This window comes from Centruroides vittatus, unplaced genomic scaffold (genome assembly GCF_030686945.1).
Source record: "Centruroides vittatus isolate TY-2023 unplaced genomic scaffold, ASM3068694v2 contig_361, whole genome shotgun sequence".
In the NCBI taxonomy this organism is placed as follows: domain Eukaryota; kingdom Metazoa; phylum Arthropoda; class Arachnida; order Scorpiones; family Buthidae; genus Centruroides; species Centruroides vittatus.
In genome coordinates, this window is record NW_027122185.1 from 2,345,923 (window position 1) to 2,372,265 (window position 26,343).

At 26.9% G+C, this 26,343-nt stretch overlaps 1 protein-coding gene across 1 annotated transcript in view; it reads left to right on the top strand.

Moving 5' to 3' along the window:
• LOC136975022 (midasin) overlaps positions 1 to 26,343 on the top strand; it is a 234,672-nt gene that overhangs the window by 167,440 nt on the left and 40,889 nt on the right. The window contains exons 50-66 of the mRNA XM_067270012.1: positions 2,550 to 2,682; positions 2,788 to 3,037; positions 3,485 to 3,648; positions 3,731 to 3,892; positions 6,263 to 6,414; positions 6,542 to 6,906; positions 7,002 to 7,169; positions 7,684 to 7,856; positions 7,935 to 8,140; positions 9,065 to 9,207; positions 11,109 to 11,291; positions 15,009 to 15,269; positions 15,338 to 15,406; positions 18,918 to 19,370; positions 20,733 to 21,024; positions 23,263 to 23,348; positions 24,854 to 24,988. Of these exons, the coding sequence (XP_067126113.1) occupies positions 2,550 to 2,682; positions 2,788 to 3,037; positions 3,485 to 3,648; positions 3,731 to 3,892; positions 6,263 to 6,414; positions 6,542 to 6,906; positions 7,002 to 7,169; positions 7,684 to 7,856; positions 7,935 to 8,140; positions 9,065 to 9,207; positions 11,109 to 11,291; positions 15,009 to 15,269; positions 15,338 to 15,406; positions 18,918 to 19,370; positions 20,733 to 21,024; positions 23,263 to 23,348; positions 24,854 to 24,988 (3,395 nt within the window). The remainder of the gene's footprint in view (positions 1 to 2,549; positions 2,683 to 2,787; positions 3,038 to 3,484; positions 3,649 to 3,730; positions 3,893 to 6,262; positions 6,415 to 6,541; positions 6,907 to 7,001; positions 7,170 to 7,683; positions 7,857 to 7,934; positions 8,141 to 9,064; positions 9,208 to 11,108; positions 11,292 to 15,008; positions 15,270 to 15,337; positions 15,407 to 18,917; positions 19,371 to 20,732; positions 21,025 to 23,262; positions 23,349 to 24,853; positions 24,989 to 26,343) is intronic.

The window sequence follows — 26,343 nt, forward strand, 5'->3', positions numbered from 1 at the left end:
CCATTTTCTTTTCAATACTGAATGTATTAATCATGTAATTTACGTACATCGATAAAATTCTATTATTTCTTTTTCGACATGTAGCATGTTTATGTAGTCATCCATTTTCCGCTGCTCTCTCTTGCTAGCGTAATGCTCTCGTTGTTGAATTCTGTGAACAGCGAGAGTACTCTCGTATCGGTACTCTAGCAAAGGAAAAACCACGTGAGCAAGAAGAGAGGGGCGGAGCCTTTGACGTCATCGGTTGTGCTAGGGCACGTTTGCTAGCATTTTGCTCTCGCAAAGTGCTAGTTTGCGGCGGCTCTTAGAATTCTGATAAGTTGACTCCACCCGTGAAAAATGAGTTCACACCGCACAGCTTATTGTACGGTGAGGTGTGAACTCATTTTTTCAGGGGGGAGTTGACTTATCGGACGTCAAAAAAGTGTGAAACAGAAAAAGTATGTTGATTTATCCAGTGGTGACGAGTTAAACGATGTCGAGTAAATCGAGTTTTTTAACATTAATAACATTATTGCTTATGTAAGTCGGCCAGGACTACAGAAAGCTGACTAATTAACCTACGGGTGACGAGTTATCCGGGTGTCGACTTATGCGGAGTCGACTGTAGTTTGTTCAGAATAGTGTTTAGTTTGATGAGAATAGTTATAAAAATTATTTTGTTTTGGTTAGATGTGTTTATTACAGAATCTGTTCTAAATTGCATTAATTCTTTCTTAATTTGCAGTGAAAGAATTTCTATTTCCAACTTGTTAATTTTATCCGCTATGTACTGAAATTGATTTTAAATTTTTGGATATTAATTTGAATCACTCATAACTCAGTTCATCTGTAATCGAAGAAATTTGGTTAGCCAATTTATCATTACTAAAATTAATTAAATTCAATATATTATGCCATAAATCTGCTTTTGAAATGTCTTTATTTTCTTCACAAGATCGCCATGAACTGAATTTAATTTTTCTAGCTCACCTGATGATTTAAAGAGATCACCGATTTTCTTCTGTAAAATTAGTTATCAACTTTTAATTCATATTAGATTATGTATCTTTTTGTAGGTGAGACTGATGATATGTTGTTATATATCAACCTTGTTTGGATGAATATCTGTGCAAAGGTTTAGGATTTGATTATATGCTATAAATCACCAGCAGAAGTAAAATTAACTTGTTTTTACAAATATTAATCAAATTAATATGAGTACGGTCTACACCAGTCATTGATATATCTTCCAATTAATGGTTTCAAATAAATACAGTAAGACCCCGCTTTATGTGGGGATGCGTTCTTAGACGACAAAGTGCTAAACGAAACAGCGTTAAACAAGGTCATTTTAAGTTATTTGCATATTTATTTTCATAATAATAATATATGTTAAATAACACTTAAAAATATGCACATAGAAATGTAAAGTTCATTTTTTGTGATGAAGGTCCTGACTTTTCTGAAATTCTTGTTTTTTACAATAAAATCATGTAGCTTCATTTGTCAGTTTTTTTCCTTAAGCAAATGTCAGTAGCAAGAAATTACATCCAAAATGCCTCATTTTGCTTTTGCACTCCTTTCAAAATCTGGATCATTTGCTACAATTTGATCAATGATTTTGGTTATCATTACCAAATTTTTACTAAGTAAATCTGTAGAGAAATTCTTTGGGTTCTTTGTTTTCAGAATCACTATTTTCCAGTTCTACATGAATTCCTTGTTCTGCCAGTTAAGGGCATTGATAAGGTTCTGACCAGAAACCTGCAGTAACTCCTCAATATCCTGCTCATCTGCATCTCCTAGTCCTGCCGTATCGATTAGGTTGACAATTTGGTCAACCTAACGATACAGCGATAGACTCTTCTCGTTGAGAATTCTTGGATACCTTCAGCCATAACTTCTTCCACATTTCACTCATACATTTATCAATTAATTCTTGACAAGTGAAGTCGATATTTCCTATGGCATCCACGATGTTATATTTTTTTCCAAAATTGCACAAAACAAACATAGATTTAAGGAAAGTACAGCACTATGACGAATTGACACATTTTACTGATTGGTTCATGTTCGTAAATAATTGTATTATGTACGAATCGATGAAATGCTGCGATAATTTAAATCGGCGTAAATTTTGATTTTGTTTTTTTTTTAAGGCTTTGAGCATTAAGTGGGGTCTTACTGTACATCAGTTAATAATTTTTATTTTATAACTCCAGATTGAATGTTGATTCCTTTTTCAAAATTTTATCATAAATCTACAGAAGAGAAAATTAGTAGTTTTTCTGAAAAAAGATGTCTGAATCAATTAGGAGAGAATAGATTTTTATTTGATTTACAATAATTTATGAATTTTGAATAATCTTTTTAAAAGCTTTATTTTATTATTTATTCTGTTTTCAAAGTTGATAATTTTGAATGACAAGGTAATTCTTTAAAATTTTATTTTATTGTAAAAAGAAGTTATAAAAGAAATTAGTTTGCTTAAAAAATAATTATAATTCAAAGATATTATTTTATGTCTATTTGTTAAATATATTATTATTATTATTCTTTTATTTAAGATAAGTTAAATGATCAGCTGATTGATGACATGTTATTGGATATAAGATGGAATACTGCATTACAGAAGAAAATTTTTATTTTATCAAAAGAAAATCAAGATTTATTATCAAGTTTTCATTCTTTTGGCAATAGGTATAATATATAGTTTGTTAATGTTTAAATTAATGTACTTGCGTTATCATTATTTAATTAATAAACTAAAGAAAGGGATTAATTTTAAATATATTTAATTCACAGATTTCAGCTTTTTCTGCATTATCAACTATTCAGGTTTATTCAGGACACGTGTATTCGTACGACAAAACAAAACAGAAATTTTTCTTTAGCTAATTTGTCTAAAGCATTTATTGAAGGACGCATTATAAGAAATGATTTATCTCATTCTGTTATTCAATTTGTACTACCTCTTCTTTGTGAAATAGACAAGGAAATATTATTATTGCTTAATCAAAGAAATTATTTATGTAAAACAACTGATTTGTGGAAGGTAATATCACTTTTTTTTTATAAAAATTCTTTTAAATTAAAATTTGAAGTGTTTTCTCTAAGATAAAACTTGTGATTCCTTTTTGATTATACTAAAAATGGAAAATAATATTTTATTTTAAAAAAACATTACTAACATTGTTAACTGTTAATTGCTTTTCTTAACATTGCCAGCTAATAAACAAAATTAATAAAGAGCTTAATGCTACAGTCATGTTTAATTGCTAATAAATTATAAGTTTATTAATAGTACGCATTATATATTAAATTAGAAATTAAATAAAAAATAGATAAATAATGATGTGAATATTAATTGGAAGAATGTTAATGGTTAAAATCATTCTATATCAGTTTTTTTCTGATATTCTCACAGTATATCATTTTGATACAAAATTATAATAATTAAAATAAAGAAACTTATTTGTAATTTTATTTTTTTTTCTTTTAGATTATGGAAGCAATAAGATATTATCATTATTTTGTTGCCGTTTGCTATGAAATATGTACAAAACAATCTATAAAACATCAACTATCTCTCTTCATCTTACATTGGAGATGGATTGAGAAAAGGTTTCTTCCCCATTTGTTTAATGAAAATTCTAGAAATGAAAGGTAAATATTTGATTAAAATGCTTAGCAATAAGTTCCGTATTCAATAAATTTTCAATTCAATTTAATTTTTAACATTTTTCAGTGGAAATTGCAACTTGAAAATAATTGTTAATGACATCAAAAAAGCTTTAGAGTCTAATATATCAAGAATGCATGAACTAAAATTGAAATCATCTAAGTATTTGAGTTTTTGTGTGCCAATTCAAGATGAAATAGCAGCTTCTGTTTTTATAGATATACAAAGGTTTGTGATAAAGTTTTCATTCCTATAGCAGTTAGAAAATAATTAACAAATAAAATTTATAGTTTTTCTTTGTACCAAAATAAGTATTTTCTTTCAAAATACTTGTTTTAATACATAGAGAAAAATGCTTCACAGTTATTGCTATTTGGATTTTTGTATCTAAATACTATTTATAAAGTTAAATATTAAATCTCAATTATAGTTCTAAGATAGAATAATTAGTTTAATATGCTGCCAAAAATCATAATATTTCAGTGTAATCATTTTAGACAGATTTTGAAAATAAAATTAAAACAAATTATTTTTGACTTAAATATATGTCTAGTTTGGAACACTCTAATATCTATTAATGGAATTAGATATTATAACAATGTATGGAGTATATTCAGAAAGAAAGTGGCATTAGTGAATATCTCTCATGCATTGTTGACAGTGTTCTTTTGCACAATGCAGTGGCTTGTATTCATTGGTAAGCTGCATATGCTATTTTGTAAAAATCATAAGTTAGCATTTTGCTCTTATGTGTTTAAGACAATTGAATGGCCTGTAAACTGTTAAATGTGGTCTGCGGTTTATTTTCCTTGGTTTCATTTTTGTGGCATTCAGAAATTTGTTGCCAGACCTATGAAGAAGTTTATGGTGACAATGTAATGAATGATGGCATGGTTAGGAAATGGATTTGGATGTTCAATACAGAACTAAAGAATATACATGATGAAGTGTGAACTGTGTGATCATCTTTAGTAACTGATGACTTGGTGTATATAAAGTCAACAAAAAGTTCAGTAACAGATAATTTACAATTTTTTTTTCCTCTTCAAGTAGTTTTCTAATACTTCAAGGACTCTGTTATATAACATTGTCAGAAATCATTTGGGCTATAGGAAATTGTGTGTATATTATGTGTCAAAGATGCTCATAGTGTGTGAAAACTAGATGTGCTGCATGTTTTTTGACATTTTTGACACATTACCATGAGGAAAGAAATGAAATACTGAATCATATTGTGATAGACGAGACTTTAGTGTTCCATATAACACCTCAATCCAAATAGCAATCTTTGCACTGTCTTACTGAAAAGTAGAGTTTAAGCAAACAGTTTCGTGGAGGATCTTGTGCATCATATTTTGGAACAGGTATTTTGTTGGTAAATGCCATGCCCTGAGACACAATAATCAACTTTAGTGTTTCTACATTGAAAAAAATTGCACCATAAAATTCTGAACAAAAGCACAGGATGTTGAGTGCCAGCATTATTTTCCTTCACAAGAATTCTAAGTTACACACTACTGCTCACATTCAAAGCTTCATCACCTCATTTGGATAGAAAATTGGAGAAAATTATGATATAGCAGAATCCTTTGGATACTTGAAGAAATTCTGTGGCTGCATTTTTCTTTGCTAAATGGCCATTGAGAGCTTTTATGGGGGTCCAGGTTAGAGCACTTCCCTTTTTTTTTATGACACTCTTTAATTATTTTTTCTTTGAACAAATGAAATATGTTGAATGTTTCTTTATTATTAAACAGTAGTTAAAGATTTTGTTTTTTGTTAGTGATAATAACATTAATTTTATAGACATGGGAACCATTATGGCTCGTTAGTTTTCTCCATATTTAGGGGAAAATCCCCAGCCTCCTCTCCTCAATGGCCCTGATGTACTGACATCATTAATAAAGGATTCAAAATATTTGTTTACATTCCGAAAACCATTCACAAGCACTTCTTTAAAATGCTTTAAGAAAAGTATATTCTACAGTTCAGTTTTTCATTTTGTAATAGTTTTAGCTTACACTTCTTATGTAATTCATAATTTGCATCCTATATTTTTTCTTATATATTTATAGCATTCATATTTGTTTATATTTGCTTGTTTTTCTCTAATTGAACATTTATAAGCATTTTTGACAATGAGAACTGGGTTAATACTCAAGTAAAATAATGACACTATATCTAGCAAAAGAAAAAGAACTTTACTGCAAACAAATGCTTTCATTTAAATAAAATGAATATTAATTAATTTTATTAAAAACATTATTTTTTATTTTTATTTTATCTGTGAACTGTACATATATAAAATCATGTGTAAAGATGAATTTGATACAAAATATTTCAAGAGACTGAAATTAGAAAGTTTGCATAGTTTGATTTACAGTTTCCATTAGTTTATAGCTAGAATATATTATTATTATAATTATTATATAGACTATATGTACAATGATATACAAAATTCAGTTTGTGTATTAATGTCTTTATGTATTACAGGCTAAATATAAAGACAAATTATTCGTATAATTGAATTTATATGTAGTGAATGAATAGTTTTCATTGTAATCAATTTTATAACAATTTATTTATTTCTTTTTTTAGACTCTCAAAAGCATTAAATATTTATAATTATATAAAAAACTCAAATCAGCAACTTGTATCAGTATATCTTTATGGATCAAAATGGATGGAGCAATTACAGAATTGTTTGGCAGTGCTTACAAATTCTGATTTACCAGAGAACGTTAATACAGGTAATAATTATTATTACATTATTTAAGTACCATATATAAATAAATACTAGATAAATAAAACTTTAAAATATTTAAAGTGCTTGTAAATTTATGTCTAATAATGTGATATATTTTTTTATATGTATAGCTAAAAATATGTTGAAAATGATTGAAATAGATATGAGTAATAAAAAAGTTCTGAATAATCAAAATATGAAGCTCAGTGAAATTAGTTCACAGAACGTTAAAGTTTCTTGTGAAGAGTTGACCTTTCATTTACAATTATCACCAATGATGGATTATATTTATGTCATAGGAAAACAAAAATTGCTGTATCATGAGTTGTGTGATATTCATATTACAGTTTTACCAGAAAAACTTTTATCTTTGATTAACAACAAATTTAATAAGAATGTTTCAAGATGCAGTGAAGAGTTGCTCTGTAAAATAAACAAAGAAAATATTCTTTATCCCATCGAGTACGTTAATGAATATGGAATTTTTCAAAAAAATGTAAGAATTTTGTAATTGCGTATTTATTTGATTATAATTTATGTAAAACAGCTTCATATTCATTTTTTATTTCTTATTATTATATTTTTACATAGAATGCTGTTGTGTCTTTGTTATTAAATTTTTTTACTCATCTTAAACGAAGTCCTACATCAGCTTTCATATCAGAATTTTTAACATGGAATATTTGTGATACAGATTTATTAGAAATTGATTCACTTGTCATTGACAAAACAGAAAATATATCAGTTTGGAAAAGAGAGGTTTGTGTAATTTTTCATATTCTTCTAATTAAATTACAAGTATTACAAGATATTTTTGGATATTAAATATATTCTTTACACTTTTTTAAATTTGTATTATATATTTTAGATTTAACTCTTTAATGAAACAAAGTCAAAAGCAGAAAACAAACATACGAAACTGCAATTCAATTCAAATGTTTGCAGATTTAAAAATTCAGGACAGGTAGCATTAAATGAAACCACTTGCAAACTAAAACCTATTAGAACTAATAGCTTATCTCTCTAAACCATTATGATGATTATTTATATGTATTAAACCTAAAGTAAGATTTTAGAATATTAAACACGTTTTTACAAAATAAAAATACTTTTTCAATTGATTGGCATAGAAATTCTATGAATTGTCATTACAGTAATAAACTGATACTAACACTTATCTGATAATTTTAAAATTACTATGTAATACTTTGTAAATATAAATTGGGGTAAGTTATGATTATAACATATAGTTAAATAATTTGTTTCGTTACAGGGAACATTTATGCAACCGGTCCAGTTCTTTATCTTTTTGATGCTACAAAATGATTTTGATTCTGTCTCATTTACTGTTAGAAATTATTTTGCAAAATCAGAACAACTAAAAAAGTTAAACAGTCTTCTTTGGAAAAATGCACTTGATTTTTGTCATAACACACCATCATTTAAGTATGTCTTATATTACTGATTGATATATTAAACTTGTAAATTCTTACTATAATAAGAAAAATGTTTTATTTTTTACAGATTAGTTAATGCACTTGTAGTAATAGTATGGTTTAATTATATTTCTTGGTGTTTACTCTCTGAAATAAAGAAAGATGTTCAGCATATCAGTAGTTTGGATGAATTATATTCATTACTTTTAATGATAGATTTTCCATCAGATTTTTATAATATTGTAGAAAAAACAGTATATGCAATAAAAGAGTTATATCAGAGCATAATGGAAGGTGAGCAATGTTGTTTTATACTTTTTAAAATTATAATTGGAATTAATTAATTAATAGATCCATTATGTTTTTTATATATGGAAATATTTTTTTTTAAATATGGTATTGTTTCAATATATGATTTAATTTGCTACTTGATGGCGTATATAAAATGTTTAAGATTAATTTCAGTAATAAATTAAATTATATAAGCATATAAAAGAAACATACATTTCTCCAGTTACATTTATGTGTGCAAAGAAACTGTATGTAAAATTACTGTGTAATCATCTAATCTAAGTAAACAAAAAGCTCAAATTATATTATTAATATATATGGAATTTATATCATATTTATGTTGGCTTGATTTTGAAAATGAAATTTCTTTTTTAAAAATGATCAATGAAATAAAATTTAATTTATATTATGTAAAATTTTTATTGATATTTTATTAATTAAAATATAAATTTTACAATAGGCTAATTAAAATTTTAAAAATTATTGAAATTTTCAAGTCTTATTTATCCCTTTTTAATTTATTTCATAAATTAGATAAACATAATTTCAAATAACAATATTTTCAGTTCTATTTTATTGTTTGTTTCAAAGTTTTTTTTATTCAAACCATAAAAAAAAAAATAAGTTTTGATAATGAATTACGGGGAAATATTATTTAGTAATTAACTTTTAAGTAAGAAAAATAAAATTATAATTAAGTTTTTGAAAAACTTACATTTATATTTTTTAATCTTTTGTTTTATTACAAATTGTGTAATTGTCAAAATGTGTTAAAAGTTTTTAAATATTTTTATATTTGCTTGAATATACTGTGCAACTGAGAAATAAGTTTTGATATAATTTTTTAAATTTATTCATATGATTCTTAAATTAAAAATAAATAAATTTAAATATTTTGAGAATTTAAAAAAATTTTTTATCCAACAGGAGTGTCAGAATTTTCATTGCAGTGGATATTAGGAAAAGCATCGGCTTATGTTGGTCTTCTCACCTTTCAATTATTTATTCCTAGAGATATTGTTGATCCTATACAAAAATGGAAAATAAAATTTCATTATTTCACTAAGGAAGTAAGTAATAATTTTAATCTTAATTTAACTTATTACAATGTTAATTAAACACTAATGTTATAAATAAGTTATTTGGGTTATAATTGCAAGATTTGTTAAAATCCATGAAAACTTTGTAATGTATCTCTGAATAATGTATTATTTAAGTTAAAATTCATTTTGATCAGATGTAAAAATTGACATTACAGATTTTGAAATATATATATATATATATATATATATATATATTGAAATCTTGTATACCATTAAGTTTAGTCTATACACAAATATAATAATAGAAAATGACTAATTGAAATTATTTGTAATTTTCTGTTGACTTATTTTCTTTAGGTAGGAATGGAATACACAAATTCTTAAAAAAAAAATTTTAAATCTCATTAAATTAAATACCAAATAACAATTATTTTTTAGTTTTAGTTACAATTTTGGTCTATGTTGTCGCTGCATATCATCAATATTTATAATGGTATATTGAGATGAATGAACTTACAGATTTAGTACAGGTATACCTCGCCTTACGTCGGTAATTGGTTTCACGAGAGGCGACGTAAGTCGAATTTACTTGTGTAGTTACAACGTAAGTCGAAACTATGGTGGAAAACGCCAATAATGAGCACTTAAAGACCGCTAAATAAGACGACAACACAGAAACACAGATGTTTTCATGTTTCCTTCTCTAGGATTTATGATGATTGTATTAACATTTACTGTAAATGTACATATTTTAATATGATTTTATGTGCTTTTAATGCTTTTCTAGTGATATTACGACTTCAATATTTGTGGCGGATGAATGTAAAGTCGAATAAAATGACTTAAACTTGATATTTATTTTTCCATATACTTTTTGGACAAACGACGTATAATCGAGAACAACGTAACTCGAGGTATACCTGTATACATTTTACTGAGAAGGCACTGTCTAGAAATTAAAGAAATAAGAATGGATAAACTTATTTTATTAAATACTATATTAGGAGGACAATGAATTTTCTTCTGATTCTTCTTTAAGTGAATTTTTTTCTTGGAAAGCTTATCTTATTTTTAAATTCTTCAACGTCTGCTGATTTCAAAAACTGTTGTAACGGATATGATGTTTGTTTCCAAATATGAAGAAAATGAAAGGATAATTTTTGATGCTTTAGTAGTGTCCAGAAGTGCTTTATTTAATTGTATTAATTAATAAATTATTATTTAAGATGCTGTTGATTTATATGATTAGTGTCTAATTTATAAGAGATTCTACATTTTTATAGAATTCAATTTTATTGTGATTTATATTAAAAAAATTATACTGATATGCCAGTTTGTGGATAGATAGAACTAATTTAGAAATATTGTGAATTTATCAGTATGTATCAATATAATGAAAGAATATTCTCATTATAAAATACTTAGTATTTTTATTATATTTTTAATACATTGCAAAAATAACAATTATTAACATTGTGATAATAACAAATAATGAATTAAGTACCAAAACTTACCTAATATAGAAGTAGAAAAACTAGAAATTACAATGATAATAGAGCCTACAATTTTAATCGGCAAAAAATTTTTTATCATTATTTATATACAGGTACTCCTCACTTTACGACCTACCTGCTTAATGACCACTCGCACTTGCGACCAATCGAGTTTCGACCTGCAATTCGGGGAATCCCCTTTTTCGGCTTGAGTGTCGGTCAGTGGCGAATGGTAAAATGCGCACTAAGCGTACTATAATAGTCTTTTTATCGTAGTCATCGGAACGGAACTCGGTCGTAAAGTGAGAAGTACCTGTATAATCATCACTGAATTTTTTTTTTTTTTTTTTTTTGAACTCTTAAAAAACTTTTTATTAAACTATAAAAATTTAATAATATAATATTTTTTCATTTATTCTTTCATTATTTTTTCAGCATAATGAAATTTTCATGGAATTAAAATTGAGAAATATTTATTCAGAAATTCTCACTGGGATGAAATTGAATTTAAATGAATGTCATCCAGTTATTTCGTATTTATTAGAAAGAAAAGATTTTCTTAAAGAAAAGAAGAAAGAATTAAAGAAGAAAATACTTTTTAGACCTAATACTCCACAGGTACTTTTCATTTACATATTTGCTGCATAAAATGAGCATAAAATTGTTTTATGAATTTGTTTATTTATTTCAAGCATTTTTGAAATGAAAATTTACTGTTTTTTTTTAAATCCAAATAATGTTTTAATTTCTAGCAAAATTAAGCATTAAATCTTAATTAAAAAAATAGTATTTACAATAAAACTAGAAAAGAATGAAAAACAATTACCGTATTTTGACAAGTATAAGTCACACTTTTTTACTACTTTTTGGGGCTCAAAATCATGGTGCATCTTATACTCGACAGGTAACCATTTTTACAGTGAAATTATCTACAGTAGTGGTCCACTCTAGGGACCAACCCCAACCTGTGCAGTGGTCCATTAAGCAGATGGTCCCTCAACCAAATGTCCTGCTATCAGTGCCATCTAACAACTAAAGGATTATTTTTCAAATGAAACCATTTGTCTTTTCTTGATTCATACATTTAAACATGGTTGCTGCCCAATGACAGTTGAGGTTATGTTGGCAAAAACAAGCAACAATGGCAAATCAAAAACAAATTGATAGGCTGTTATTGGGTGCTGCGTGCTTGGGAAGGTATTAAAACGGAGATAATTATCAAGTCATTCAAGAAAACCGGAATATCTAATGCTCTGGATGGTACAGAAGATGAGGCAATCTATGAAGATTCTGATGATGATTCAGTCAATACTTCGGGAATTCAAGAAGAAAGGGATGATGAATCAGTCATTAATGACATCATAGATATGTTTCCTAATGGGTGTACTGGTAATTTAGATAGCAGTGATTCAGTTGATGAATTTCTTGGCTACTATGATGAATAAAATGCACCTTTAGACAATCCCATTAAAAAAGTCTTTATCTAAATTTTTTGTCTTAAAATAGAGGTGCGTCTTATACTTGACAGCGACTTATACTCGTCAAAATATGGTAAATAAAATAATTATGGTAATTTTGTCTTTTAAATTAATTTTTGTTTAAAAATACTGTATGAGAAAACTCTGTCCTTTAAAATTTGTTTAAAATATATTAGGTGTGTTCCGTTTTATTTTATTTTGATTGTATTGTGACTAAAGTCCGGATTTTTGGGTGCAGTTTTAGAATGGATTTGGTGCTTTTTTTCTCCGTTTTGGGTGCCAGTTTGGGTGCTTTTAAATGCTGTATTATTAAGACAAAAACCAACAAGATGTACTATATTTACAAACTACTTAATTGTTTATTGCAATTTAGACATAAAGATGAACATTGTAATTTACAACAGTAACCATTTCAATGTTTTTAAAAGTGAAGTTTTCTCATTTGAAGGATAGAATGTCTTTATATTAGGAAAAAGATTTTTTTATGTCGACCAAGACTAATGTTTCAGTTTTACTCAGAATTCTAGTTCAGGGCAATCCAGAATATTTTTCAAATCGGGACTTTTTGATAAACTAGAGTTGAGTTTGTCCGGGGCAAAACTGTCCAGTACATCAAGCGCCTGACTTACAACATTCCACTGATTCCGCATTTCAGTTCCACGTCTTTCCAGCTCATTGATTTTATCCACCAATAACTTGTACGAATGCATGGAGTAGAGCTCTGTGCTCACTACTGGATCAGCGATCAGTTTCTGAACACTGTTGATGGCCGCAGAATCACCAGGAGGAAGTTTGTTGACAAACACATAAATTTTCTTGAAATTCTCGCAGTGGAATACCACACTGTTTATCCAAGACTCCCAACGGATGACCAGATATTAGAGTTCGTTGAGTTTGTATTTTCAAGTTGGTACATTTTGAACAACATTGGTCGTACATAGCACCTAATCAGTGGTGCAACAAGAATGTTCAGCACATACCGTTTTGTGGAATTAGTTGTTTCTTCCAGTATAAACACTACAGGATTGTCTCCAACAACTTCCAAGTGCCCCTATAAATTGCTCAAAATTCCTCCTTTTTTGTTTGCCTTCTCTACGCTTTTCCAAACTTGTGTCGCCTGATTTTCATTTCTTGGTGTTTCTCATCAATCGAAATCACATAATTGCAAATGGAACAGCAAAGAACTTTTATGTCTGTGCATAGGCCTTCATCTTTAAACTTATTTGCTAAAATGTTCAGTTTAGATGCAGACAATTTTGCCATTTTCTAATGTCACCAACACCAAACAAAGGAAATTGGAATCGTTGTGCTCACAAGTCAGGGTAAGGTGACCTCAATACAGAATATTCTAGATTGTTTCTTTCTTAGAAAAGAAAACACATGGTGCAGATTTTCAGTGAATCTGTTTACGTTCTTAAAACAATCCTAAGGCTTGGTTGTTTAGTTCAGAAAATTCTGCTTTACCCCCTTTTCTCTCAACAAAAGAAGAGAGTAAGCTAATTATCGTATTCTTTACCTTAGCTTACGTAGTCTGGTTTAACGAATTTGTTTTCCCCCTCTCAAGTGAATGAACAAAAACTATCCAAAAAGAAAAAAGAGATAATTGTCAACATATTTTTTGAAAATGTAAAAAAGGGTGGGAGCTGGGCGCAAAATATTTAGTTTGGGTGCTAGTCACCGTTTTGGGGCAGGTTTGCGATTTGGGTGCTAAACAATTTGGCAATGAGTGGGCCTACTGCACTAAAACCAACTTAGTTTGTCTTAAAAAGAACTTCCAGACACACTGTAAATTAAACTTACTTCTAACCCGAACTGTAAGTTTAGTTTGTCTTTTTACACTCTGCCCCTTTCAAAAATCCAGTGGGTGTGGTATCCAAAAATCCGGATCTTAATTATGACTCACAATCTTTGAAATATAATTGGCATTTTTGTATAATACATTATCTTTTAGTCTAGTACTAAGACTTTTGTTTGTTATGAGTATTTCATTTATTCTATTGATAATAGAAATTTTATAAATTTCAATCTTCAGAATACTCAGAATAGTCAAAATTCAAAATTTAAAAAAAAAAAAACTATTTTTTTTGAGTGAAGATCTTAAAACTTTTAGAATTTAAGTGCTCTTGAGATTCTTTCCATTTATAAAGCCAGCAATGCTTGAAAATGGTTGGATTTTAAGTATTTTATAACTCACTTGAAGAAAGCATAATTTCAATTCTAATGTCTCTTTTTCTTTTTACTTAGTTTTAAAAATTTAGAAGATTGTTGTCTTTCTTTAATTTCTTAATAATAATATCCTAATGATTTTAGCATACAACTATCAAAAGGTAGTTTTTTTTTTTAATTGTAAAGTATTAAATAAGATTATAAAAAGAAATTGGGTTCAAAAAGATTTAGATAAAACCTAGTATTGAAAATTAAATTTTATGATTATTTCTTAAATTGTATGCAAGCTAACTGAATTAAAATTAAAGAATAAATTATTGTGAGTTAATTTTTAGATTTCTAAATTATAATTTTTAAATATAGATTTATTAGTATTTTAATTATTTATTTAGTTATTTATTCAATTGTCACGGATTTAACACACACAAAAACAAATATACACAAAATATTTTGATTCTCACGACTACATTGAATTTATAGAAAATATGCATGAAAACTACAAAACAAATTTGGGAGTGTTGTCCTGAAAATACAAAAAAATAAATAAAATGAGCAAAATTGTGTTTACAAATAATCAAAAACTTAGTTAAATTGAAGAAACTTTGAGCAAGTACTCAACAATATTTTATATATATAACTGAATCTTCATAAATAAATTGTGATCAATTTTAACTTTAAATTTCAAATATAGTATGAAGATTTGTTGCAAGATGTTCATCACTTTTTATCATCTGTTGGTTCTGCAAATACAATTGTATCTATGTTAGAACAATTGGATCGTGTTAAAGAAATATGCACTCGTGGTAAAGATAAAGATTTTATGAAATTAGAAAAAGTTCTGCGAGAAATTGAAAGATGGCAGAAGTCAGAAGATAGTTTTTCAAATAAATTACAAGAAAAGTATTTATTATATGGAGATTTGATAATACCATTTTTAGCAGGATTAAAACAGGTAAGTGTTACTTTATTATAGAAGTCATTATAGAATTTAAAAAGTAACATTTAAATATTTGTTTAAAGATGGCTTTTGGAGTTCAAACTGCAGCTAATTGTGTGTCATCTCAATTGTTCAAATTACAGTTTTCACAGGTATTTACAGAATTTATTTATTTATTTTAATTTAAGCAATTATTATTAAGTTTATTAATTAGATGGTTACATTGTAAAGTGGGATGAGGGAACCATACCTTCATAACATATCATGAATAGTATGGGATGGAAGATTGTTCTTCCTCCCCCACCCATACTGACTAATCTCATCACACCACTTATAATGGATGTAAAAATTGTAGTTGACCATCTACTTTAGATATGATAATTAATCATCAATTAATGAATGTGAGGTATTAACTTTGTATTCATTAATTGATGATTTTTTAAATTTATGTATTAGATATACAAGATGTCATATATAAAATTAGCCCTACTGGAAATAATACAAACTTAGACAAAGGACACTCATTAGAAACTTTATTTTAACATTTATATTTAAACACACAGAAACTTGGAAGATGCTGAAAGGTGTTTAGATATCTTTCTGCAATTATTTTATGTAAACATGAGTTTAGACTGAACTTACATAAAATACTGGTATTGATAGCTTCACTGCTTCAGTGAATGGTTCATTCAGTTTAATTATAGGTCTAGGATTAGTCTCATGCCTTTTTCTTTTAGATATCCCGCATGAAATTTACATGACTAATGTTTCATTATTTCAGTTGGGCTGATTTTAAATGGGACTCCCTGTAGTTCAACTTTTTAATTTATTGTAATACAGTAGAGCATCGATTATCCGACCCCCGATCAACCGTCACATCGGTTAACCAACCGCATTCTAGTCGGCAAATTCTATGTCCGCTAGTGATGTGGCACTACAATATTTGGCTATGTCTTGGCTACTTTAATATTATTTTTGTTAAATTTTTGCGTGCTTTAGCTGGCAACGCTGGCTGGACCATGAACGGGACACCAGTATTTAAACGAGGTTTAATTTTCTACTTTGTCTTTATTTTTGTATTTATTTTGTGCAAAATAAAGAAATAATTTAACGATGATTATTATTTTTAAAAAAAATTTTGTTAGGCTTAACATCAATGAAAATTCAACGCGAAGTAGGTTAATAGCGAGATACTAATATACTAATTACATGGGATATACTAATAATGTATTTTTTCATACATTTCGGTTATCTGTTTTTTCAGTTATCCAACCAACCCCAGTCCCCAATTGAGTCGGATAATCGATGCTCTACTGTATTTATAAATTGCTTTAGTGTTATTCTATATGAAATAAATTTTGGTTATCTATATATATAATCGAGACGAGTTGATAATAATAATAATAATAATCAGCGCAGAGCCCAAACGGTTAGGAGTTGAAAGTTGAAATTTCGTACACAGTTAGGGTACATCACGAGAACGCACACTAAGAAGAAATTTTTCGAAATTCCTCCCCACAGAGGAGAGGGACAGGATTAAAGCTTCTAAATACATTACGGAGATGAGTTGATAATAATAAAAATCAGCGCAGAGCTAAAGCGGTTAGGAATTGAAAGTTGAAATTTGGTACACAGTTAGGCTACGTCACAAGAATGCACACTAAGAAGGGATTTTTCTAAATTCCTCCCCACGGGGGAGATGGACAGGATTAAGGCTTAACACTTCCATCAACAATGGACGTGTTACGTAACAATGGAAGTGTTAAGAGAAAACGATGTGCAAGATGCAGATGCAGTTTTTTTCATTTTTGCAAGAAATCAAACCTATTTTTAGACCTATCTAAAAATTCTGTAATTTGTCTGGAAACATGGAGGACCCAATTCTTGCATTCTGTGAAAACGGGTAAGGTTGACTATAACGTAATAATCTTAATATTCACTAAAACGGTTAGGAGTTGAAAGTTGAAATTTTGTACACAGTCAGGGTACCAAATTTAAGTACCAAAGTGTTAAGTAACAATGGAGAACAAGAGAAGGCGACGTGCAAGATTTACAGGCGCTGGGAAAAAAAAGAAAAAGGGTAATATGTTAGAACATATTTGATTTTCAAATTTAAATAGATTAGTTTGGTTTTTCTCAACCTTTCTTCTTTAGTAATTCGATTTTCAAATTCGACCTTTTTTTTAGAAATACTTAGTTCTTTGATAAAATTACTCTTGTTCTTTTGTGACTATAACATAATAATCTTAATCTTCGCTATTGTTACTTTTGTCCGAGCAACGCCGGGCCTATCTGCTAGTATTTTTATATATTTGTAAATTTATTATAGTATTTTTTAAATATAAACACTACAAATATACATTATATATCATTTAATGAATTATTTCTTGTATATATAAATAAATAAATAAAAACTTACAAAATAAATTGCTATAATTTTTGTATAATTTACTGTGAATAAATATTCCTGTTTTTTCAAAGGTAAAATTTTGAACCCCATTATTGCAGTGTATATATATATTAGTGATGTAACGAATAGTATATTCAGCCTCAGCCGAATACCGAATATTCGGCTAGGAGCGTGGTCGAATACCGAATATTCGGCCAGGAGCATTGCCGAATGGCCGAATATTTGGCCAAACTATTCGGCTTAATTAACGCATGTACGAAAATTGGCTCGCAAACCGCATTATGGCAAAGATCGCGCACCGTGCTTTCTATTGGCCCGCTGTCATTATGATTTTTTCTTTCAGTAGGTCTAAATTATTTGAATTAATTAATTTAATTAAAATTATTAAAGTTAATATGAGATGGAGCCTAACGTCTACCTCTAGTGCCAAATTGGTTTATAATTTATGTAATAGCAGTAAATAGTCCGCTATGATTCGGCAGTTGTTGGTATTTAGATGTAAGTTATAACTTATAAGTTATTTTATTTGCAATCGATCATTTTAACTCTTTAATTAAACACTAAAATTTTGTTTTTACTACGTATTTGTAGACTGAATAGTACCCTAAGGATATACTTTTGCGGTGACATAATATGGTCTAGTTTCTCCCCAGTTGTGGAACAGTTCAAATATATCGTATAAATATTAAAATATACGCGAATACGAACATAACATAATTAACTAAACAATAACATTAATGCCCAATACATTCTAACCTACATGCCATTAATGCCATAAGATATCGGGCTAGATAAAGGTTATAATATTATTTAATTACGAAATAATTTAATACTAGAGTTAGATGCTATTTCTTATTAACTTTAATAATTATAGTTTAATGTTCAGCATTAATAAAAGTTACCAAAATGATTAATTTACTGTGTTTTTGTTATTTCTTACTCCTGTTTTTAGGTATTCGATATTTGGCCGAATAGTGATTAAATATTCGGTATTCGGTCAAATAGTGATTTAAATATTCGGTATTCGGCTGAATAGTGAAAAATAGGCCGAATAGCTCGAATACCGGGTAGTAACCAGAATATTCACTAATATATATATATATACACTGCAATAATGGGGTTCAAAATTTTATGATTACATTGTAAAGTATTTGTAATGCATAAATATAAAATTATAATAAAGTAAGAAAAGATAAAAATAAATAAATTATATTTTTAATTGTATGTTTTTTTTTTTTTTTTTTTAATTGCAGGATCTTATAGCAATAGAGAAATTTTTCATAAAATTGTTAGAATTTCCATATGTTAGCATATCTTATACTGAAGAATTATCACCTGCTTATTTTCTTTCACAATCATCAACTATTTCATTTGTTGAATCTCTCTTAAATTATGTGTTTAAGGAAAATTCATTTAAAGTGCAAGAAAACATTACAAAATTGATTATGTCTGGTCTCATAGAATTAAAAAATGAAATATTATTAACTAAAGGAGATGACCATTATGCATTAAGGGTTTTTAAATTATTGTCAAAATTTTTGAATGTGATATTTAATGTGTGGCACCAGCAAGAAACAGAACGAAAACTTAAAGAAGAAGAAGAACAAGCTCTGTATGAATATCGAATTTCTCAAAAATTAGGTTCGTTGTCTGAAGAACAGCAGCAAAAGTTAGAAATAAAAGAACTGTTTCCTTCATACGAGGAGGTAATAAATTTTATAGAATTTTTTCATTCTTTATCGGTTTTTTATTTGTATTTAAATATAAATTTGAGTTATATTTCTAGAAATTTATTCATTTATAACAGTGTTTTATTTGAAATCCAATTATTTATACGTTGCATAGAAGCTTAGATAAATTAATGATTACAGAGCCTTTATAAAGTTTTTCATTATGAAAATACAGTTTAAAAATAAACCAAAGTACTTTTATATGAAAGAAAAATTTAAATAAATAAAACCAATTAAAACCATTTTATTACTGTGAATTACATCACTTTTATTTGTTAAACTATTTTCTAATATTTAGATATTAAATATTTTGCTTATCATAATGATATTGTAAAGATTTTTCAAATGTTTACAAGTTTTCTGAATCAGTTTTAGAAATTTTAATATATTTTTATTCATTCAAATGTAAATATCTTATTCTCTGTAATAGAAAATGTATAATTGTTCATTTCAGTATTATGGAGAAAATCATATAACAGTCACATTAAAATTCTAATGTAGTTGCTATATACTACATAATAAATTAATGTTTGCTAACAACAGAATTAATAATTCTAAATTAATTTAAGATTATATAAAATAAAACTGTTATTGTTAATTATACAATAATGATAATTAAAATTCTTATTCTATAAAATCTTTAAACTTGAAATTTAAGATCTCTGATAGTAATTTTTTATGTAGCATATGTTATTGATAAAGGTGGGGGTGCAAGAGTTGATATAGTTCTTATTATGGAAAAAACATAGAAAAAAATTATTTATTTTGCGTTCCTTATTTGTGATTTATGTATAAGAAATAACGAACTTTGTGTGTACATCTGTATATCTACTTTTCATCCCCATGTATTAAGATACATTGATAGGTTTAATTATTTTATAAATGATTAATTTTATGTTCTTTTTGAAGATTAGAGATTTTTTTTAATATTTTATACTTTAACATGAGTTTAATTGAAAAACTTGAATAATGGATCTATAAAATTACTTTTACAAACAAACAATATTAGGTGTTTCAAGCTTTATTTATGGTAATTAGTACAATTAAAAAGAAATTACAAGTTCAGTTGTTTGTCTTGAATGCATAATGCATACTTAAAGAATTATGGTACACAAAATTTGTTTATTGTATAACCAGTGGTAATCTGTGTTTTAAAGTCAGTTTGAAAGCTATGCATTTTAGTAATTTTTGCAGATTATATACCACTGTGGGTTATATACAGAAAATTATAATAATTGTCATGTTAGATATATATTAAGTGGTTGTTTTGTTTGTTTTATTTTAAGTTGTCAATTTAATTTTTATAAACATTTTTAAAATACTTTTATTTTTGTTTAGGAATTTAATGTTAAAGAAGATGAAGATTTGAAAAATTCTAATGATCCTGAGCAAAATACTTACAGTCATCCAAATAATATAACATTTTCATTGAAACATCAGGATATGATTGACATATGGAGTATTCATGCTACAATTGTTTCTATTCTCTCAAATAAGTCTGAATTTCCTTACATTTCACAGTTTCATTCAAATGGAAAATATGATTTAAAGAAACTTGAATATATTCAGCCATTTATGTTAAGATATGAAGTTGTTCAGTATTTAGTAAAAGATATTGGACAAAATTTAGGTAGGTGCTACTTTTAAATGTATTTTCAATTAATCATTTAAAAAGTAGAATTAAAATTGAGTCTTGATTTTTTTTTAATGATTTGTATTACCAATTTACCATGTTATGATCCAACTATTTTATCAGATTCTGGAGTGAACTTGCATTTTCATCCAAATTTTATCTTCTCGGTGCTATCTCACTATAAATTTGTATAACTAAGAAATAAGATAAAATGCAGCATTTACCATAAAATCTAGAAATTGTAACATTGTATAAATTCATAGATTTAATGAAGTTTTCTAAAACAGTTGTAAGAGGATGAAAAAATGTAAAATTGAAAACTTTTATGCTGTTAAAAGAAACTTGGACATTTGAATCTACTTAACCTTCAGTCATTTTTCTAAGGGCTTTAACGCATCAATGTAAATTTTATTATATCAAATGACAGTGGGCATTTTGATTCCTGTTCTAGCAATTTTCTTCAAAGTATATGCCAGGCATGGGCAAATGCAGCTCTTGCTGAAAGTGTTCATTTCTGTTTTTTATTATTATTTTTACAATTTTATTTTTATAATTTTGTGAAAATATGTTTATTAAAAAAATTCAATACTTGTTTTATATTATATATTAAAATCGCGCGCCTTACCATACTATCCGCCACGACAGTACAGAACTGCGGCTCCCGTGCATTTTGCAAAACCTACATTTTGGCTCCCACTGAACTCTTGCTTGCCCACCCCTGGTATATGCCATCACAGATTATACATCTTTGCAAGTTATCTACATGAAATTACAGTAATAAATAAATAATTATAATAAATTATGGAATTGATTAATAATTAAGAGTTATAGAATATTGAAAAATACACAACTGTAAATATTTTTTTTTAAATGTACTTTGCATGATCATATAACAATTTTTCTCTAAAATTTTTAATTGGAAAATAATTGCAAAAATTTGTATATTATATAATAACTGTATGTAAAAAATTTTTATAAAATTAATAAAAACTCTACAGGATTAATATTAAATAATTTTTTACAGTTTTTTTTAGATTTAAAAAATAATATCTTGATTGAGGATCTTCTGGTGTCTAAAAGTATATGAATTTTTCCAATAATTTTTCTTCCTCTATTATATTAAAAACCTGTAATTCATTAATCATTTAAAATTTCATTTAAATATCCTAAAAATATAATAATAGGATATATTATATATAATATAACATAATATAGGAAATGATAGTACAATTTGAAGCAAACATCATTTAACTTACAAAAAATTATTTTTTAATATATTTAACATATGGTGGGTTCTTGTGTTCTTAATTTATGCAAGAATTGCATGCATTGAAATTTAAAATAATATATTTATATCTTTATTTAACTTAATGGTAAATACTGTAGCTACATTCTGTATAAAAGCTTGACTCCATTTACACTCGCAGATGCAAAAAGCCAAGATGAATATTCACACAACAAATATTACAATATGTCAACTTGTAATGTATAAAAAATGAAAATAATTTATATTATATTATATATATTATTAAAATATCTTCTGGTTTCTGGAGAATATATATATATCTATTGCATTATTTTAATTCATTTCTTTCAAAATTACAATTCAAATTGTAAACCTTCTGTACTGTTAAATTAGTATGATCGATTGTTCTAGTTTACTTTTGATTTGTCAGAATATCTTTTATTTAAGGCAACGAATACATAAAATTAATTTTAAATGTCAGAAGTTCTGTATTTCAACTCTGAGGAATAAAAGGAAAAATTATAATATGAAATCATATATTTTTTGAATTAGTTTTTGTTATATGTTTTTAATACAGAAGTTGCTAATATAAACTATCATGTGACCATGATAAAATAACAGAATGCAATGTTCTCTTCAATGAATTAGTCTAGAATGACATTACATCAACTCTTAAATGTATAATTGTAAACAGCACTCAACAAAACCAATTTAACACATGTATTAAATAAATAAATACAATTAAAAAAATACTTCTTGTTAAAAGCTTCTTGGTGAACACAAGAAAGCAAACTTTGTATGTCCTGGTTTATGAACTTTAAAGATTGTTACCCTGTTTGAAATAAACTTTCTTTGTAGCTTCTTTGGGAATGTGAAATTGAAATTTTTTTTAAGAATATTCATAATTATGAAGTTAATACTAATTTCTATAATAGATTATTTGTAGAAAGATGATTTAATTTTAAAATAAATATGATTTGTTTTTGTAGATTCAATGCTCGATGGCTACACTATAAACAGTAATTTGCTTACAAACTTTGCTATTCAGAATGATTTTAAACAGTTAGATAACACAGTAAGTATTAAAATTCTTTTATAATTCCTATTACATAAAAGTTATCATTATGTCTTTTAAAGTGTTTTGCTAAACCATATATTTTGCATATAAACTAAAAGCAAATTAATGTATAATTATTATTCGTTGTTATATATTTTAATTTCTAATGCATTATCTATATATATAATCGAGATGAGTTGATAATAATAATAATAATGATGATAGTCAGCGCAGAGCCCAAGCGGTTAGGAGTTTAAAGTTAAAATTTGGTACACAGTTAGGGTATGTCACGAGAACGCACACTAAGAAGGGATTTTTCGAAATTCCTCCTCATGGGAGAGGGGACAGGAATAAGGTTTAACACTTCCATCAACAATGGAAGTGTTACATAACAATGGAATTGTCAACAATAAAAGTGTTATGTAACAATGGAATTGTTAAGAGAAAGCGACGTCCAAGACGCAGATGCGGTTTATTTCGTTTTTGTGAGAATTTGAACATATTCAATCCATCTAAAAATTCTGTAATTAGTCTGGAAACAGGGGATCCCAATCTTGCATTCTGTGAAAATGGGTAAGGTTGACTATAATGTAATAATCTTAATCCTCACTATTGTTAATTTTGCCCGAGCAATGCTGGGCCCACCCGTTAGTTGTATTACATTTCTTATAAATAATTTTTAATATTTTCTGGAATCTTAGAAAAACAAGAAAATATAAAAATTATTCAAATTAATGTGAATTTGTTTATTTTCCATATAAATTAAGGTTTCAGAGAATATAAATGAATTACTTTAATTTAAAAAAAAATTTAAATTTTAGTTTTATTTCTTTATCAGGACTTTCATTCTTGGTTGAATATGTAAATAAAATTTAGTTTAACATTTTTATTTTAGTTGAACCCTGTTACCTTGATAGTCACATCTATTTAAATTATTACACTACTGATAATTTAAAATAGAATATGTAAAGAAGAAAATAATAAATTAATTTGAATAATAATTATCAAAAATATGATTAAAAGAATGCTTACAATTTTTATTACTTTTATTAAAACCTGAAAACTATGTATAAAATAGATAGATTTTTATATAACTAACAAGTAAGATAACAAATACAATGATTACCTTTAACATGTATTATTAGAAATTATTAATATTATATAGTTATATTACCAAGCTTTGATTGTAAAACTTTTTTGAATTAACATCAGGTTATGTGCTTGATTACATACCATACAATTCTTTCCAATAGTGTAACAAATAATTGCTAGATTTGTATGCATGTAAAAATGCCACATTTTCCACTGCTACATGCAGTTTAAAATGCCTGAAATATGAATTATGCATGTTAAAAATGATGAACTTATTGCTATTATACTGAAAAAATATTAATAGATTAAATATAGAAAAAATTTTATAATTGAAAAACTAATAATATGAAAACTTAATGTTATATTCCATAATTTATCCATTTTGTTATGTATTGATATATCATACAATCATTTATTTTTTTATTGTTTAGTGCCAGAAGGATTTTGATGTTTACCACAAATGCAATCCTTCAGAATCAATTCAGTGCCAGATTATCTTGAAGAAATTAACTGAAAAACTTCACAGTTTATTGGAAGAATTTCCAGATCATCCAACTTTAAAACAGGTTTTTAAAATTTTTTTGCTTAATATAAGAAAAGTTTAGCTTAAAAGTTTACTTCTAAAACTAAAAAAAAAAAAAATAATTTTTCAAGAAATTGGTTTTATTTACTTTGTCCAAGGATCCCCAAACTGAGTCAACTGTAATCATTTTCATGCCTTTGAATCAGCATCATCTAATATCAAATTTATTACATAATGAGGGTTTTGTTGCAGGATATGAAGTGAGACTTAATATGTTGTGATAAACAGGTTTTTTCAAAGAATGTAATTTGGTTCCATAATATATGTGTGTTGACAATGTAATCATAAAAGAGCAAAATCACTTGAATTTCTTCTGTCTATGTACTGTACCTAGAGATGTACAGTAGAGAGTTGTTAACCCAAACCCCGGTAATCCGAATCGCCGGTTATCCGAACGATTTTCAGTCGGACTATGTCGTGCCGAATCGAACGTTTTTGATACTAGATTTACTTCTAAAGTATAATTTTCATATTTTTATATTCTTCAATATATTTATTTTGTTTGTACAAAATAAAGAAATAATTTTTAACGATACAATAGCCTCGATTATTATTATAAAAATTTTTGTTAGGCTTAAAATCGACGAAAATTCAACACGAAGCGACACACAATGGAGAAAAATTTGAACGTTGGACAGGTTAATATATTTTTTCGTACATAATCGGTTATCCTAACAAATCACTAATTCGAACAACCCCAGTCCCCAATTGATTCGGATTAACGACTCTCTACTGTAATTGGTTTTAGCACTCATATTACAAGGAGAATTTTTATAACAAAATTAGTCAAACAAGTTTTCCATCAGCTGATTTTGTCTCAGATTAAGGTGATTTTGGCTAAAAAGTAAATTTCCTAAAATATTTCACTATTATTATTATTTTTTTAATTTTGAATAGAAAATAATGATGTAGTCAGTTTACCTTAGATTTTTATTTCACTTTGATGTTTTGTTTATTTTGTACTTATATATGCTTTATCAAATTAGATCTCATTTCATAAATATACAATCAAACCTTGGTTTTCAAACTTAATTTGTTCCTAAAAGTTGTTCAAAACCCAGTTTGTTCTCAAACAAAAAAAAATTTTTTCATAAAAAAATATAATATGGATTAATTTGTTCCTAACCCCCAAAACAGTCTTTTTTTAAATGTTTTTAGCTGTATTTCATGCATAAAAATACCTACAAATGCAATATAATATTATATTATATATCTATTCCATATATGTCTATACATATGGACATATTTTGCTTTAATATACAGTATATTATATATGTGTGTGTGTGTGTGTGTATATACAGTAGAGCATCGATTATCCAACTCAATTGGGGACTGGGG